At 41.9% G+C, this 18,606-nt stretch overlaps 1 protein-coding gene across 2 annotated transcripts in view; it reads right to left on the minus strand.

Moving 5' to 3' along the window:
- Positions 1 to 18,221, minus strand: part of camkk2 (calcium/calmodulin-dependent protein kinase kinase 2) — a 31,282-nt gene extending 13,061 nt beyond the window's left edge. For both annotated transcript variants that reach the window (XM_080742428.1, XM_080742427.1), the window contains exons 1-13: positions 18,123 to 18,221; positions 12,848 to 13,159; positions 12,161 to 12,502; positions 8,908 to 8,955; positions 7,367 to 7,420; positions 6,713 to 6,764; positions 6,468 to 6,601; positions 4,164 to 4,200; positions 3,435 to 3,456; positions 3,083 to 3,171; positions 408 to 607; positions 209 to 262; positions 24 to 97 (exon numbers count right to left, since the gene is read on the minus strand). In XM_080742428.1, coding sequence (XP_080598554.1) covers positions 24 to 97; positions 209 to 262; positions 408 to 607; positions 3,083 to 3,171; positions 3,435 to 3,456; positions 4,164 to 4,200; positions 6,468 to 6,601; positions 6,713 to 6,764; positions 7,367 to 7,420; positions 8,908 to 8,955; positions 12,161 to 12,502; positions 12,848 to 13,093 — 1,352 coding nt within the window. In that variant the 5' untranslated portion in view covers positions 13,094 to 13,159; positions 18,123 to 18,221. The remainder of the gene's footprint in view (positions 1 to 23; positions 98 to 208; positions 263 to 407; positions 608 to 3,082; positions 3,172 to 3,434; positions 3,457 to 4,163; positions 4,201 to 6,467; positions 6,602 to 6,712; positions 6,765 to 7,366; positions 7,421 to 8,907; positions 8,956 to 12,160; positions 12,503 to 12,847; positions 13,160 to 18,122) is intronic.
- Between the last annotated feature and the right edge of the window lie 385 nt (positions 18,222 to 18,606).

Here is an 18,606-nt window from a genome sequence, read left to right on the forward strand (position 1 = left end):
ATGACAGGGAGAATTATACTCACTGTTCTGGCAGTTCTACAGGCTGGGTCTTGATCTTCTGGTGAAGGCTAAGGATACGCTCATCCATAAACGGACACTGAATGCCAGAAGAAACATATTTCATATATCACTATTCAGTAAGCATTTTAATTAAAAAGTAGAATGGTCTTCATTGAACTTCAGTAAAAGTGTGAAGATGACAACTCACCACTCCGAAAACAAAACAATAAAGTGTCACTCCCATGGCCCAAACATCCAAAGCCTAAAAGACAAAATTAAGAACGGGGAGATATTACATTGCCACATCTTTTCAAGTACTTAGTCCATAAGTGCAGGGTATTCAGTTCATATGCAACATGTCCCAATGTCACCCACAGAGGGTGCTAGCTAGCAATCTGCTCATTCACCTTGCCAGAGAAGTTCTTCCTAGTCTCTGAAAGGGTCTCTGGGGCTAAGAAAGCAGGCGTTCCCACTGTGCTGGTCAGAAGGGCGTCGGTCCCCTCAAACTGGTTGCTGACCCCAAAGTCAGCTATCTTTATGTGACCATCTTCTCCCACCAGCAGGTTAGAGGGCTTGATATCCCTGTGGATAATCTTCTGGTAATGTACTGTATCAGGAGAAATAAAATGGACCCATAATTACACGTTATTGTCAGAAATTAACATTTATGTATGTTAATTAACTCCCAACCCAACCACCGACCCTCCTTCCCAGCACCCTGCACCACCAGGCACACAGATCATTAAAACTTCACAAAATGAGTACTGGGAAAAAAACATTTCATAAAGGAATATTGGGATATTTATAGACATTATAATACAAATACAATCAATATAGAATATCGACATTGGCAAAAAATATACGGTCATAAAGTTTTGGCCATATCGCCCAGCACTCAGGTGAATAGGTCTATGTAATGTAAATTGTAAACCAAATTGGAGAGAGGCTCTATATAAAGGCACCACTTACAATTCATCAATACTTCCTAATAATTGTACCTCTCAAACATGTCTTGATTCCCCACATTAAATAGGAACATATTGTTTGGGGTTTGATGGCCCCATGGAGGAGTCTTTAAATATGCAATAAACACAGCAAGTGAGTCACAGATGTCAGCGGGACACATCATTATCATCGTACTAACGGAAAGGATCTCACACAATGTTCCTGCTAGGCAAAAATCACACACGGCAAACCGTGATATTTTACAACACATGTGCATGCATGTACACTACAGTGTAGTCTCTTCTCCTATGCTGCAATATACTGAGAGCCTCTGTGATTATTAGAAATGAGCCTTGTGGGTGGCTCCTGGAGTAAGCAGCAGCAAAATGAAGGATTTTCTTTCTTTTTTCTTGGCAGGCAGGCAGGCAAGAATTCAAAGAGTTTGTGCAAGCGTTTGTCAAATGTAGAAATAAAGAACTGAACACTGATAGTATTACCTAAAGAAAGTTTGGACTTTCACTTCACTTCACTTAAAAGAAATTGGGTCATGTTATCGTCTACTCAGGCTTTTGTGAACACCCTAGACAGTTTTTTAAGTTGCTCGATACAGTATTTAGATATTTGATATTCTTCTTTCTTTAAAGGTGTCTGTTCTTGTTATCGGTAAGCCTGCCATCATACCATCATACTATATTTTTAATCATTTTATTTTTGCAATCACTGTATTGAACATAGTGTTTAGATTTGTCATGCTATTACTGGATTTTATGCCATCCTAAGGCTGTGATTCTTTTCAAGGTTTGTTCTGGCTATTGTATGTGATGTACTGTATGTGATGTACTGTATGTGTGTATGTACTGTGTGTGTGTGTGTGTGTGTGTGTGTGTGTGTGTGTGTCTCTGTCTGTCTGTCTGTCTGTCTGTCTGTCTGTCTGTCTGTCTGTCTGTCTGTCTGTCTGTCTGTCTGTCTGTCTGTCTGTCTGTCTGTCTGTCTGTCTGTCTGTCTGTCTGTCTGTCTGTCTGTCTGTCTGTCTGTCTGTCTGTCTGTCTGTCTGTCTGTCTGTCTGTCTGTCTGTCTGTCTGTCTGTCTGTCTGTCTGTCTGTCTGTCTGTCTGTCTGTCTGTCTGTCTGTCTGTCTGTCTGTCTGTCTGTCTGTCTGTCTGTCTGTCTGTCTGTCTGTGTGTGTGTGTGTGTGTGTGTGTGTGTGTGTGTGTGTGTGTGTGTGTGTGTGTGTGTGTGTGTGTGTGTGTGTGTGTGTGTGTGTGTGTGTACGTACGTATGTACGTACAGATCAATCTTATAAAATGAGAATATTGTGATACCATGGTCAGTACACCAGTTACTGGTAGTTTAGGCTCAGTGGGCAGGTGCCAGGTTCTTCTGGCTAAAATAAATTATGATCTCCATAAAGCTTCTTGATGTACAGAGGCACAAAGTGCTCTAAAGTCCCTGGGTCCCTGGCTGTGTTGACTCTGAACTTGATAAAACACAGTGGACCAACACCACCAATACAATGCAATGCTGGTTTTGCTGCACATTGTTTTATCAAGTTCAGAGTCTTTATGGCGATCATGATTTATTTTAGCCAGAAGCACTTGGCACCTGCCCACAGAGCCAGAACTACTAGTAACTGTACTGTGTACTGACCATGGTATTACTGAGCTTAATTGACCAGCCAACTGGCCTGACAAGAACCCCACAGAAAATCTGTGTTGTATTGTCTGTACAGTTGATCTGTATGTATGTATGTATGTATGTATGTATGTATGTATGTATGTATGTATGTATGTATGTACAGTATGTTCTGTATGTCTGTGACTGTGTGTATGTACTGTATGCATGTATGTATGATTTGTTTTTGTCTACTCTGTATACATGTAACGACTGTGACATGTATTTATGTTGGGACCCCCTCGAAAACGAGATGTCACATCTCAAAGGGTTTATCCTAATAAGGAAACTTGAATCATCAACACCCTCTACTATATAGATTGCATGGATAAAATAAAATGTATTCATTAAAACAAGTTCTGAATTGCAGCATTTCAATCAAGTCCCCTCTGAGTCTCTGACTGGATGTAATTTACCCTATCAATACAAGCAACAGTGAATAAGGAAAGGAAGTCGTGTAGACTCACAGAACTCAATTCCCCTGAGAAGATCTTGGAAATAAAAACGAGCTTGGTCCTCATTGAACGGCTTATCTGTTGGTACCTCCATCACAGCCCTGAGTATAACGTATGACACACACACACACACACACACACACACACACACACACACACACACACACACACACACACACACACACACACACACACACACACACACACACACACACACACACACACACACACACACACACACACACACACACACACACACACACACACACACAATTACAGGTTGCCACGTCAGTCAATGAAATCAAGCTTCTTCTGTTCTCGCTTTCTATTCATTACTGTGACCAGAAGATTACCAGTAACTCACCCTTGCTTGACCAGTTCAAACACTGTGGGGGAAGCAAAGATATATACAGTACATTAGTGCTGAGGAGTTTTCTCTTATGAATACACCAATCAGCTGAAAATAACACAGATTTTAATTGCTTGTCATCAACTTATTTGATGTGCTAAATTATATGCATAAGAGAAAGCAATGTGTGCATGCGAGTGTTAGGGCATTAACGAAGAAGTTGACAAGTCGACTCAGTCGACTTCATTAATCATTACACAAGTCGACTCCCACCAGAGAAAGTCGAAAGTCGAAGTTGTAAAAAAATAAAAATAATACTTTCTATTGTGAAAATAGCAGATCTACATGCTCATCACGAGGCGTTGTGAGCATGTAGATTGGCTATTTTCACAATTTCTGCCTATATATATTTGACAATTTGGACAATGTTTTTAAAAAAATTAAAAAGTCCTTAAATTGTCAATTTAGAAATGTGCAGATACCCTCTACGGTATATACTTAAACTTTATGATGGTTTGTTTACAGTTGAGTGAGAAAACAATGTTTCACATTAAGTTAATCATCTGGGGACCCGCCAAAATAATTGGGAGGGTTGTGTGTGATGTGATGACGTCATCAAACGATAAAGTCGACTTCAACTCAACTTTTTACTGAGTCGAGTCGACTTGCAAAAATCACAAGTCGTTAATGCCCTAGCTAGTGTGCAATTGTCAGCGCATGGATTATCTGGCCTGGCTGGCTTACCCATGTACAGATGGTCCTCACTAGGGTCATCCAAGACCTGGGATCAAAGTTGAGAGGAAAGGAAATGAGGAGGAAAGACATGAATCCTCAGTGAAACACCTCCTGTAGTTACAGTAATAACACAAATAATCCTGTAGCAACCCAGACTAGCTTCTGAAATGTTTTAACCATAAATACTCAAACATATGATGACTAGGACACACACACACACACACACACACACACACACACACACACACACACACACACACACACACACACACACACACACACACACACACACACACACACACACACACACAGTATTAATTTTGTCGACTAAGACTAAAAGACTAAAAGATTTCGATATTTTGTCGATAAGACTATCATTTGTGTTATTCAAAAGACACAGTCTAAGACTAACGGCCGTAAAAATGTAACACTGGTATGTAACTGCAATGAAATTAAAGCCAAATACCGTACATCTTTTATGTTTGGTTTATTTTGACCAAGTAACAGGCAGTAGAAGACAATGACTTGTTCAGAGTTATATTTAGCCTAAAAACGTATCCTAAAAGACGAAGACTAAAAGTCTAAAACTAATCCCAAAAGACTAAGACTAAAATATTTTGATATTTAGTCTTTAGACTAGACTAGACAAAAAACTATTTCAGAAGACTAAGACAGGACTAAGACTAAATGGTGTTATTCAAAAGACTAAGACTAAGACAACATCAAAATTTGCTGAAAAACTTTACACTGCACACAGCACACTAAAGGCTATCAGGCACGTTACCTAAGGCCTTGTGGTATTTTAAGCATTGCTGTGAGCATTGTCATTACCTGCCTAACAGCTTTTTTGCATGTTATTGTCTCTATGCAATTTGCAATGCAATAATTAACCTTTTTGTTTTCTTCTGTCTGTCACACTCCACTGATGCTAAGTTGTGGCATCAGCTATAGGTCTTTGGAGAGAGTGGAACGCCTAAGTTAGTTTGACACAGATATTGTCCATCTTAGGGAAAGATGGACACTTTCTTTGATGTCATCGTGGCAATGACAGAACGCTTGGTCCAGCAAACCAATGAAGACAATTCGGTGACTGCCATCTACAACCTTATAACTTGCAAGAGTACACATACAAGACATCGTCAGATGACACATATTTATGCCGTGTCGCATAATTTCTCTCTACTTCTGGATAATAAATGTGCAAATTATGTTGAGAGGCGTCCACATAATTATTTTCTCACCTCATGTATTGTGCAACATGAATGGCCTTGATTCAGTAAATGTATGTCAAGCCTTTGCAAATGAAAGTAGATTCTGGTCATTGTTACAATGGGGGGGAAAAGATCCTTTAGCTTCAAAGTAAAGGTGTCTACACACCAAACAGCCTACAGGAGACTCCTTCTGACTGTACACAGACTGCAAAGAACTGCAAAAAACTAAGCACTTATTTTTTATTTTATTTTTTTCAGACGACGCCGACTGTAGTTACTGTATGGCAGTGTTGCCAGGTCTGCTCCTTATAAGCAACGTTGATCCTGTTTTCCTATAATGTTGCTAGATGTGGGTTGCTTTTGTTTGGGCTTGTTTCTGAAGTGTAGTTGCTTATTTGGCCTTGCTTTCAACATTATTTTATAAAATAACTAATGTAATAGAGTTCAGAGGTGAAACTGGTCGCGCTTTTGGGCTTATTTTCATAGACCTGGTCGCGTATTTCACTCACAGTATCTGGCAACCCTAACCCGGCCGGAGGCAGCTCTGTTCTCCGTGCAGAGGAGGAAAAAAAAGAAAACAACAACACGGGCACTTGATGGACTATTACTAGCCTACTACTAGCTTTGCTTTGGATCCGATTGGAATAGGAATTGAGAGTTGAGATTGAGAATATGGTATTTAGTAAAAATATGCGACGGGAAAATGTCTCTGGCTTGTTTTGGCTTGGTTTTGGAGCAGTAGTAAACTATTCTACAACTCCCTCAATCTTACCGACGGCGAGGGGCGACTGAACAAAACTGAGCAAGTCCAGTTTTCCAGTTTTCGGTCGATAAGGTTCCCGACCCGCTGCCGAAAACCTGACGATGAGCTCCCGTTCGGCAACAGACGCTTTCCGCCGCCGAATCGTCGCCGAATCTGTGCGGTTAAAAGTGGCCTTTACATGCATCAAGCTTCTTGTAACAAGGAGTGAACACTACTGACCATAACGTATTACTTTCACAGTAGTGAGGAAACCTCGTTACAACTCAATCACCCAATGCATGTGTGCACAATCACATTCATATAGTATATTTAAATAGCTTCACGTTTTACTCTGCTAACCTCCACCAACTTCACGACATTTGGATGGTCCAGCTTCTTCAGAATTGCAATCTCCTGATAGACCCGCTCCAGGGGTCCTTTGGGTTGAGGGGGGCCCTCAGGGGCCATTTTAGCTCCGCGCGGAGGAGGCCTCCCTAGAGGAGAGGAGAGAGGAACAGAATATTTCTCTGCAATGTCCATGTAACACTTCTGTAGTATCAGAGACTGTGCTTCCTACTGTACTGAGCATCTGGCCCTGGACTTACTTGGGAAACCAGCCTGCCTCATCAGCTTCTTCTTGGACAGAACCTTCATGGCCTACAGGCGAGAGAAGCAAAGACACAGAGAGACAGTTGACAGTACAGGCAGAGGAGGGGGAAAAATTATTCATTAGTCATTTGTCCATGTCGTTTGTCCCTTTTATGCCCATGGAGATCTGTAATCGACCAGTCCTTGTCTCGTATATATGCCCATACTGCACTATGGGCATGCATATTTACTGTATATGGGCATGCCTACTTGCTGTATATGGGCATGCCTACTTTTGTGCCCATATAGCTAGGGAGCAGACTGGTTTCTGTGCATAGGTACTGTATGTGTGTGTGTGTGTGTGTGTGTGTGTGTGTGTGTGTGTGTGTGTGTGTGTGTGTGTGTGTGTGTGTGTGTGTGTGTGTGTGTGTGTGTGTGTGTCTCTGGTGAGAGGTACAGGAAGAAAGGTACAGGGTAATGGTACGGTAGAAATCACATGCATTTATGTATGTGTGCACTATGTGACAAGATGAGAGTAGAGAGTGAGAGACTGTGTGCGTGCATGCGTGCGTGCGTGCGTGCGTGTGTGTGTGCGTGCGCGTGTGTGCGTGCATGCACGCGTGTATGTGTGTGACTGTGTGTGCGTGCATGCATGCATGCGTAGGACTCACATAGTATGTGTTGTCATCTTCGTTATATGCCAGCTTGACAACACCGTAGGAGCCCTTGTCAGAGAAGGAGGGAAAACCAGAATACGAGAAGTGTGAAATTCAGCAGCTGTCAATTCTTCACACAAACACGCGCACACACGCACATACACACACGCACTGCCCTAATCAAACTCTAGAAATCCACATGAGAATAAACGCGAACACAAAAACACACAAGCTTGAAGGGAGGTGTGCATGTGTGTGTGGGCTGATGTAGTACACTCAAAGAGGACCAGCCGTTTCCAAACAAGAACAGAGAAATTCAAATCACCTCTCTCATTTTTTGTTTTCAGAATACACTACACTATGAAGCTTCCTGTAGTCCAATTTGTAGAGAAGGGATGCCTGTGTTCTCTGAGAATGTTACACACAACACAACAAACCCACACACGCAACCACAAAAACAGACAGTACGGTCCCAAATGGGCTGAGCGCAGCCCTGAAAGGCACCCTTGACTAATATAAACACTTGTGAAGGTACATTCTCTCTCTCTTTCTTTTACAAAAAGCATATGTTCAGTCCATCCATATACTGTACATATCTATACATATCCACGAGTTTCCTACGCCCCATAGTGCATTGCGCAAACGTCTGCATCGATCTTCCGCCGCCGATTTACAAGCTCACAACGGGTTGCATCTGCGACGCGACGTGAGCTTGTATGTCTGCTGTTAAACCCGGAAGTTTGGTCCTGATAGTCTCCAGTAAACTCACGCGGAAACTTGTGGATACATTATGTACATATAATTGTTATAATTTCGTTCTTACAGTACACCTCTCACAGCCCACACACACACGCACGCACGCACGCACGTGTGTGTGTGTGTGGATTCTCACACACACTCATTCTTCTCTATTAGAAGTGCAAACTCCATTGAGTCTTTTAAATCCCGGCTTAAAACACACTTTTATTCTTTAGCTTTTAGTCACACTTAAACTCTGATTTGTTTGTTGTTCCTGATGTGTAATTTTGTCTTTATTGTTTTAAACTTTGTCTTTGTTAACACTATTGTTGGTGATGGTTTTGTGTTCTGTTGTACAGCACTTTGGTCAATTTCCAATCGCAAAAGAAAACAGGACATACTCGGATTAGATCTACTCAGATTACTTTTACTCTGAGCCTCCGAAATAGGGTAAAATCAATTAAAATTTGGGCATTTTTGTTTCATCTTGTGTACTCAATGTGTTAAGTAATAAGTACTGTACTTAAAATGTACAGTTACTTTACACCACTGCGAAGATCTAGGCTAATGTCTACACGCACACACACTATACTAGGCCTCATACAACCCTCGGAGAGTTCTATTAATACAAGCTCCTCCTTATACTCTTCCTTCCTTGGCCTGGTATTTCACAAAGACTTTGGGAAATGAGGACACTCAAAGTGCCACATTTCTGTAACGATCTGCCTCATACAGTATAAGAGACACAGTAGGTGGAGCGGAAGAGAAAAGAAGACAGAATAATCGAAGAGAACATTATAGTGATATAGTGATATTACCTTTCCAATCTCATCCTTCAGCTTGTATTGATTGAGTTGCACACAGTCCTTTAGAAAATGTAGTGAAGAAAAGAAGAGATGAGAAGGGCTTTCTTTGTCTTTCTCCTCATAACCATTTTAGCATTTTGACACCCTAGATGTGTGTACCTTGCAAATGTTCTTTTCTAAGCCTGATATAAAATCCCATCAGTTTATACTGGCAACAAACCTTGCCTGCTGCTGCTTAGTTTATTGCACAAAACATGAAGGGTACAAGTAAATTACACTGATAAACAATGATATAGATATGGTACAGGAAAGAAGCCTACAAAGATTGTGGGTTTATTCAACAGTCCATTCCTTGTTAAAGGGCTAGACCACTTTGGTAGAGGGTTGGGTTGTGTACCTTGCCATGATGTAACTCCAAAGATGGGCAAGAAATACAAAATAATTGATCCCGTTGACTGGAGATTGTTCATTCAAAATATGCTTCTCCTTGAATTACATTGTACGGTGAAAGAGGCTCAGGAGGAGCTACTTTAGCCCGTAAAACAAATGCAAACAAAGCTCATTCTGACAATATAGAACATCACCAAACCGGTACTATCTTCTAAATAGGGATACCATACTAGTTGTTTTTTGGTTTGTTTTATTTACATTTAGACATTTTAAGGAGCACCGTGGCCTTGGCAAATCTGGAACAGAACACAACTTGTCAAAGACAGACAGAGACAAAATGTCACAACAAAGCAGCTGGCAGATAAAATAAATTATTAACAGTAATCTGCCTATCTTGCTGCTATGAAGTCTAGACAAGTGTCTGGGATTCTACAAGCAGGATGTGTGGACATGGACAAGCTACGTAGGGATCTGGGTCCCATCCTATTTTACAGTACACTTTAAGGCATAATAAGACAGAATAAGACAGAATAAAGCCATAATAAGAAATAATGTGTTGGTAATTAGTTACCAGCAGTTACCAGCGATGCCGGTCCTACCTACCGTTCCGTGCGGCGGCCGCCGGTCCTACTGCCGGAACTGCAGGTCGAACTGCAGGTCGTGCGGCGGTACCTGCCGCTGCCAGATAATGTATTTGCTCTTTCTGCCATTCTGTCTTTGTTTTTATCTAATAAAATAATATTAGTTCTAATTACCAACACATCATTTCTTATTATGGCTTTATTATGTCTTATTATGTCTTAAAGTGTACTGTAAAATAGGATGGGACCGGGATCTGTTTGTTTGTTTATAAGAGATAAGAGGTCTTGCATTAGTACATAGGTGACAGTCAGTTAAATAAGGGAATAGCTGAAAGGGCTATACATCTCTATACAAAAATACAGACTGACAAAGCAAGTTTAAGGCCTGATTTATACTTCGCTGCACGACGTTGGACAAAATGAACCGGCTTTCACAGATTTTTTTTAATCAACATAGTCGTGAGACGTATAAAGGGGTTCGCCTATAAGAGTAAGGGCAAACTAGGGATGCTCCGATTGAAAGGCCACCAATCAAAATACTGGTATATCATATCTAGTGCCAGCATGTCATGTAAACATATGAGATTAAAATGAGTGCAACTATACAACAAAGGCTATTAGACGCCTCAACCAGACAATAACATATTTTAACCAACTACAGAGCATGTACATCATACAATATTATTTTAATAAATATGACTTTTTCAATAGCTTCTCTAATTAGCTTACTTTAAAGAACACAGTTGCAGAGAGCTTAACATTTTATGGAAATTACATGGTATTTCAGACTTGCAGGAAATACAAAATCAATATTGGCTGTAGAAGTCCATCTCAGAGCATCCCTAGCAGCCCAATAATCCCTTAGACTTGCCTTCAGGTTTCTCTAATGATCTATACAATTACACTAAAGGGAATGCAGCTATATCAGATACTGACATAACACAGCCTTACCTTCACGTCCACCATGCACACTCATTATATGCTGCTGCTTTTGAGACCAGAGCAAATGTAAATGTAATGCTGACTGCTCACTGCTAGTGTGCGATACAGATAGTGTGTCATGTACTCTTAGAAGACAGTTGTTTATGTCGAAGTGCTGCAACCTGTGAACCTGTCAAATCTACAGAGTGATGCAAAGGGGTGGTGTTCCCCTGGATAGGATAAGATAAGAGATAATTAATATCCCCCTTAAATAATGTTAGCTCCTGCATGCTAAGCTGATTGCCTCAGTGCATTGTAGCTTAACTCAGATGAAGGAATGCATGATGAAATACATTCCATTCCATCCATACAATAATATCAGTTTCAGGACAGCAATATCAAATGCCGTATTCCCATTCCAAACAAGTATAAAGAGTTAGAAATTCGAATAATGTCTATTGTCTACCAAACAAGCCACAATCATCACATTTCACAATGACTTCCTCCTACTACTCACTCTGTGCGGTCAGTGTGTGCTCCGAGTGCTCCCAGAGCACAGTGCTCTGAATTTAGGATCGGACGCAATCTAATCCCTAATGGATTATCTCCAGCTCTTCATCTTCAGGCGCATGCTGCCTTTTGTCGACAGTTCATTTAAGTTTATCCAAACACGCATCCCTTTTTCATTTAGAGTAGGCTCTCAACCGGTACCCACCCACCCCTACCCCAAAAGCATTTCTCAACGGATCTGCGCCAATCACGCAGATGACCTATTCATTTCTGATTCAAACGGCGAATTTGGCCATGTCTTCAAACTATTTCCTTTAAACAGTAACAGTACCACCACCTTACAAATGGCTACCAGACAAATATGTAAAACAAAGAATTCAAATAGCTGCTCAACCAAGGGTCTTCAACAGGGGGTCCGGGACCCATAGGGGGTCCTCAGAGTTACTACAGGGGGTCCTCCAAATCTTTGAGTGATCTTTGAGTGAACCTTTTTCTCCTTTTTTATATTAACCACTTGAACCGTAGCGTCCATAAACTTTAGCCAAAAATAGCAGATCTACAAGCTCACAGCGCGAGCTCTGCCATCTGTGAGCTTGTAGATCGTCTATTTTCGGCAGAGGTTTGGTATAGAGGGGAAAAAGAGCAGAAGTAGTACTGAGTGAATGGTCAAGTTTATTAAGTATGGATGGTTCAAGTGGTTAAATATCTGAAAAATACATCATGGACATGAATCCAAAATACACTAATGATTGTCAAATAATGAAACTATATGGAATCTATGAAGAGGTTGTGGGGGTCCCTGCTTCATCTCTCTCTCAACTAAGGGGTCCTTGGCTGTGAAAACGACCCTGGCTTGGCCTTACCTGGAGGTCAGTGATGGAGACACGGTGAGACTCCACGGTCGGCCTGCGAGGCAGGCGGGGAGAGGACTGGGGTGAAGTGATGGGGGAATAGGGAAGAGAGGGGTAAATGTAGCGTCCATTGAGCCCGGGGGAGCTGCAGGGCGACGTGGCCGTTTGGGAGCGCTCCTGGAGGGACAGTTTTCTGTCCGAGAGGTTCATTCTTCCCCTTTGCTCATGGGGCTCAGGTGACAGGGCCTCGGTGTGCCCCGCTGTGTGGGACAGCAAGTCGCAGGATAGCGTGTGGAATGGTGGGGCCCCAGAGTTAGCAGGTTCAGGAGTCTCAGAGCTGTCCATATCTTCAACCTGTCATGTATTATAATGTAAGTTAGAATAATAATATAAATATAACCTTTTATAAATGTCCAATTTAAGTGTGCAATCTTCACATCGAGCAGCAGGTGACATTGATTTTGGTCTTATAGTGAGATATAAGGATTTGCTTAGATTCTTATTCATTTTGGTCAATAATCAATTCTTTCGATTTCAATCGTTTTTTGTGACAGACCTAATAATTCATAGGATATGGAATACTAGATGGGAGCAAAGATAGAGAGAAGAGAAAGGGTACTGTAAAGTTCCTTTATGGGGGGTTTTGGGGGAGCCAACTCAAATGTACTGATAAGACAACCTTTTCCTTTAGTTTCTTACCTCTTCCTCGTCCCTGGCCTCTCCAGATGGCTTACTGGGTTCATACTCTGTGACCACGATGAGGGAATCCATGGGGTCCGGGGAAGGACAGTCAGGCTGTGTGTTCAGAGGTGGGGCAGGGCAGCTGCACAGCAGATCAGGCAGGGGCTGAGGCGAGGCTTGTGCGGGCTGTGCTGGAGGGGCATGACTGCCACAGGGCACTGGCTGCTCAACAGAGGGCCAGGGGGACACGTGGCAGGGGAACATGGCAACTTCTCAAACAGGCTGACAACCACTGCTCCATCAGAGGTGGAACCTCAGCAAGTAATATCACTAGGATGGATATCAGATCACATCATTAGTAACGGTTTGACTTTCTGACACTTCGCACACACAGACCACTACTCTATTAATCGCTGCAACGTCAGGTGGTTGATCTCTTCACATGGATTGACAATATTATTCCATTAGGAGGTGCAACCTCAAGAGGTACGCTAAATCTAATTGGGGTAGAGAAGACAACTGGCAGCAAACTAATCGCGGACATTGGGTGGGAGTACGTACTACATATAGTATAAATTCAATGGAGACTAAACACAAACTGAGTAGTAACGGGAATGGGAAAATTATTGTTGTTTTCACAAAAAGGTTCCACTGTCAACATAGTCCAACCGACGTCCGAACAACATTGTGTGTGATTGGTTGGTCTGACATCTGATGTGTTCGTGATATATTGTTTTATTTTCGCAATGAGGGAAGGCTACTTGTGGCCCAACGTAGTGAACGGAGATGGCACTCTTTCTGTACATGTCCAGGCCCATGACCGATATTACAGCCATGTTTCGGGAGGCAATTGAACTGCAATTGAACAAAACTGTTGTTAGCTATCAGAAGCGGCACAGATACAAATAAGGAGATACACAGAGAGAGAGCGATTCAGTCACAGTCGCACAGAGAGAGAGAGAGAAGAAAAGGAGAGAGCTCCTCGATTCTTGTCATGGCGCTGCTGGATTGGAAGCAGTCAGTGTGTAGGAGGAGCTGAGTGGGCCTCACAGAGTAGGTAACAAAGACAGCGATAAGAAACAGACAGCCAAGTTCAGGATTATGAGACATGTGTGTGGGATGAGAGACACGCGCTTCAGCTTCAGGTGACCTTTCTCCAAGGCCTATGAAAAACGGCATGTAAAGAACCTATTCCTCCCACGTTATGAATCATTTGATGACGTAGCCTAGCAATTGCGTATTTCTATTTTATTTTATTTGGATAGTTGTTTTTTTCTTTCTCTCTCTTAGGCCATGGCTACACAGAGCTGGATATTTCTGAAGCTAGACATTTTTTTTGTGCTGTTGGGGCTTGCAGCCACATGACGCTGGATATTTCGGCTGCGAAGCTGGATATTTTTTAAACCGGATAAATAAGTGAAGACATTGAAAAATATCCGATTCACTGGATCCGTGTAGACACGGTACCCGGATATCTCTTAAGACTTTACTGTGTGTGTGCTTGTCCCCCAGTGGAGGTCTGAGGACTCAGATTATTTTAGACCTAGATATCTTTCTCGTGTGGACGGTGGACCTAGATATTTTTCTATGAGGATATCTGAAAAATCGGGAAATCCAGCTCCGTATAGCCATGGCCTTAGTCTCATTCCTCTCATTTTATCACTTGTATTTTGCCCATGCCTCAATCTCTTCATCAATCAAATGCTTTCAGAAATGGTGTCTTTCCACCCACTCAGATTATGTCAAACTTCAGCCAAGTGTCCTCTGATTGCTCTGAAGCTCCAATACAGTAAAATCTGAGACAGAGTAAATTAGAATTGAGGATTTGCCTGTGTCTTCGTTGTGTTGCATATCTCCAGCAAAGGCCAACTACTCTCTGTCGCGCCCACCCACCCTCACAGGCCTGTTGTCTTACAGTATGTGTCTGGCATGGTTATCCTCTCAGCCAGCCAACAACACCATAAATACTTCTATTGTGGTAAATAGCCTGTGACTTTGAGGTCAACTAAAGTTAGGCCTTAACCATTTTTAATCAACCTTAAAGAATAAACACACTATAAATCTAGCAGACCATCTCAACCTATCAAAATATCCCACTGCTCACTGAACAGTTTCATAACCAGATTCAGCCTGAGTATGACCCAGTGTGACATTCAGTGCACCAGCTACTGTAAACTTTTAATAACAAAGACTATAAAAATGGGACCCGATGCCCTGCTTGGCACTCAGTATCGTGGCAAGTCCCCGTTACATACTAGTGTCATCATGTCCAGGGGGTGTACAGTACTGCCCTATAGGTCTCATGCCTCTGCAAGGCTTACCTGCATGCTAAGGAACCAACCTCAGGAGCTGCCAGATTGACTCAGCAACCTCAGAAAAGAAACTTCAAGCAGTTGCTATCATTTTCAACCAGCAGGATGGGCAGTTAGTGCCATGGGAATTAATTTAAAACCACTACACACACACACACACACACACACACACACACACACACACACACACACACACACACACACACACACACACACACACACACACACACACACACACACACACACACACACACACACACACACACACAAACACACACACAAGCCAAATCACTTTATCTTATTATTGCCAGCACTAGCCGATAACTGGCCATCTTGACTGGGGTAGAGATGGTCTGGTTGAGGGGGCAACTATAAATTAGTGTTAAGCTGATCTACTGTAAATTCTGATTGTACTCTGTGCTATAGTGTTTGTTCAGTAACAGCTAGGCGTCTCCATGTCTCTCCAGCAGAAAATGCTTTTTTTCCCAGGTTGGGATACCAAATGTATCCAATCAGGATAGAGAACTCAGCTTAAACAAAGCTGATAAATGGGTTCTCTCTCCACATTTTTCAACAGACCAGAAAAGTATTTTCTGTTTATTGAAGAGCTGGAGAGATGGGTGGGTCCCTTACTGCTTACTCCTTTCTGAACAAACACTCTCTAGCAATGATTACTATCAGAATATAGTGCTTAGAGTAGACAGTTTAACCATTTATACTCTTTTCAATAGAGCTGAGTCAAATCCACTCCTAGACAAACCATGAAGAAAGCTAGGCAAGATCAACTGTAGCCAGCCCCAGGCAGCACCCAAATAAGCAAGGTGAGCCTTCGATAGTGTTGCTCAGATAAAGAAATCACTCCGCAACACTGTAAACTGAAGACTTTAAACTCTGATCCATGGCAATCACAGCAAAGAACAAGCAGCTGGAACCAGTGGTGGGAAGTAACTAATACGTGCATTTACTTAAGTACTGTACTTAAAGGAGTAGTTCACCACTTTTCAACCTGTCTTCATATAATAGGTCCTCACTAATGTTCATGATAAAATATCTCAATTTTTTTCTACTCAGTCCAAGTCTCCTAGGAGAGCTGTGGGAAGTTCAGAATCCATCGTCTTGTGACATCATCATTTTCCCCCAAAGAAAATGTAATCAATATTTTTGAAAAAAATATTTAGATTTTTATTATCGCGAGAACAATGGCAACTTTTCAGGAATAGAAAGCCTGCAGTTTCTATAAGCTGGATTGGCAATCGATGATGTCACAAGACGATGGGTTTCTGACCTGCCCACAGCCCTCCTCTGAAAAAATAAATCACACCCGTGTGAACTGAGCGGTGGTTTACCCCTCCCCCCTTCCCCCCTGTGTGTGTGTGTGTGTGTGTGTGTGTGTGTGTGCCTGGCCTGGCCTGAAAACAGCGCCCCTCCCTTAACATGTGTGGTCATAAAAGGTACTACACCACAGGCTTGAGGCTACATACAGACCCACCCACATACAAACAAACATACCTACACACACGGCCACGCTATGGAGACGGTGTGACCACCGCTCAAAAGAAGCTATTTTTGAGTGAGGACCATAGGTTGAAAAGTGGTGGAGTGCCCCTTTAAGACAGTTTTGAGGTACGTTTACTTTACTTTGGATTATTTCGAATTTTCAATACTTTTACTTCTACTCCACTACCTGTCAGAGGCAAATATTGTAATTATTATAACAAAAAATACAGTAACCACTTCAGCCCTGTACATTCTCTATTTGAAAATAGCCAATCTACAAGCTTGCGAAGCCACGCATCTACATTTTGCATCTAAAACTTGAAATGGGACATCTGCAAAACGAGTAGTCTACTTTTACTTTTGGACAAGTACATTTTTAATTCCAGACTTGTAACAGAGTAACAGAGTATTTTTATATTGAGTACTTTTCCCACCACTGCCAGCTGTAACACAAACAGATGCTGTGCGTGGTCCCTTATCACCAGTCACATGACCTGCTGGACCCTCTCCGTTCAGGCAGACTGTAGGGGGGAGGGGACTTATTAGGACATGTGGGGGTCCAGTCCAGCCAAGGACAACAACAATAACAACAACATAGACAGGCTAGCAGCTATACAGGCAGGCCTATAAGCACAGCACACACAGGGCCATCTGGAATACATGATGAGTATTCTAGGCATCATTAAAAGATCAACGGAGAAACCCTGTCACTTAACTGCTGTTGCATGGAGCCTGAAAGGATAAGCCCAGTGAACGCACAGTAAAGATGCAGTTTCCATGATGCACAAGCAGATTGCAGTGTTGTTAATACATAATAATGAGCCAGTGCTTGCACAATGCATGCATGCACATATGGGCAGCCAGTACACCAAATTAAGTAAACAAACAAAACGTGCACGGATAAAACATTAACAGCAGATAAGAGGCAAATCCTTGTTAGTTTTTCTCCCCCGAAATGTCATTGGTCCAAGTTTGGTAAAAACATTCACGTTTCTTTAACTATTAAAGCCAAATTAAACCTTATGTATTTTTTAATATAACGTTAATATTCTAATAATCAGATACTCCATATAGGTAGGCTTTTCTGTTAACGTAGTACTGTAGTTGACACAGCCTACTGGACATGCACATTGGTGTCTACACGATAACGCCTAAATAGCCTAGCTAAAGCTTCACCGACATTTATGCTACGTTGGATTGCATGGTGGAAAAATAATTCGTCTATTATTTTATTGACAATGGCATTATATGCAGCCGTCGTTTCAACTCGAAACCACAACCAAGCTAAACTAAAGCATATGGTTTCGCTTAAAGCCAAGGAACGTTACCTCCGCTGGCATGTGTCTCTCAGTCAGTCTCATCAGATCTGTCACCGCCAGCAGACAGATGTTACACACGGATGCACACCAGAAGTCACAGACAAAAAAGGAGCCATAATGCTGCCTAGCAGTGCCTACCTAACTGTAACCTAACCAAGATCTTACCTTGTCATGTCACAACTGGCGTTGTGTTGTTAATTTATCGTTTGTGATGTCTGTGTGCGGTAATGTCGTTAACTCTAACTGGGTGTGTGTATATCTGTGCTGCTACTGTAGCTAACCGGGCTCTGCACAGCAACCAGGGAGCATCTTTCTTGAGCTTGGAGCACAGGGTGCCTTTTTGCCTTGATGTAACGAATGGTCTTGCATGTAAAAAAGATATTTCAAATAACACGAAACAAATGTTTCACGTTACAATAGTTAAATGTGTTTTAGCATAGTATGACATAACGCTCTGAGTAGGGCTATGTTCAATTTCAATTCCAATATTAAATGTAGACGTAAACGTGACATGGAGGGAAAAATTACCCTATGCCTTGATGAACCAATTCAGCTGAGATGTGTGGCATTACTGGCATAGGTTCTTGATTAGTTATAATTATTTTTTTTTCTTCTTTTTAATTACAGCCCAAGTTATGACCTTAACCAT

The sequence above is a fragment of the Nannobrachium achirus genome (genome assembly GCF_963921795.1).
Source record: "Nannobrachium achirus genome assembly, chromosome: 15".
NCBI classification, from domain to species: Eukaryota; Metazoa; Chordata; class Actinopteri; order Myctophiformes; family Myctophidae; genus Nannobrachium; species Nannobrachium achirus.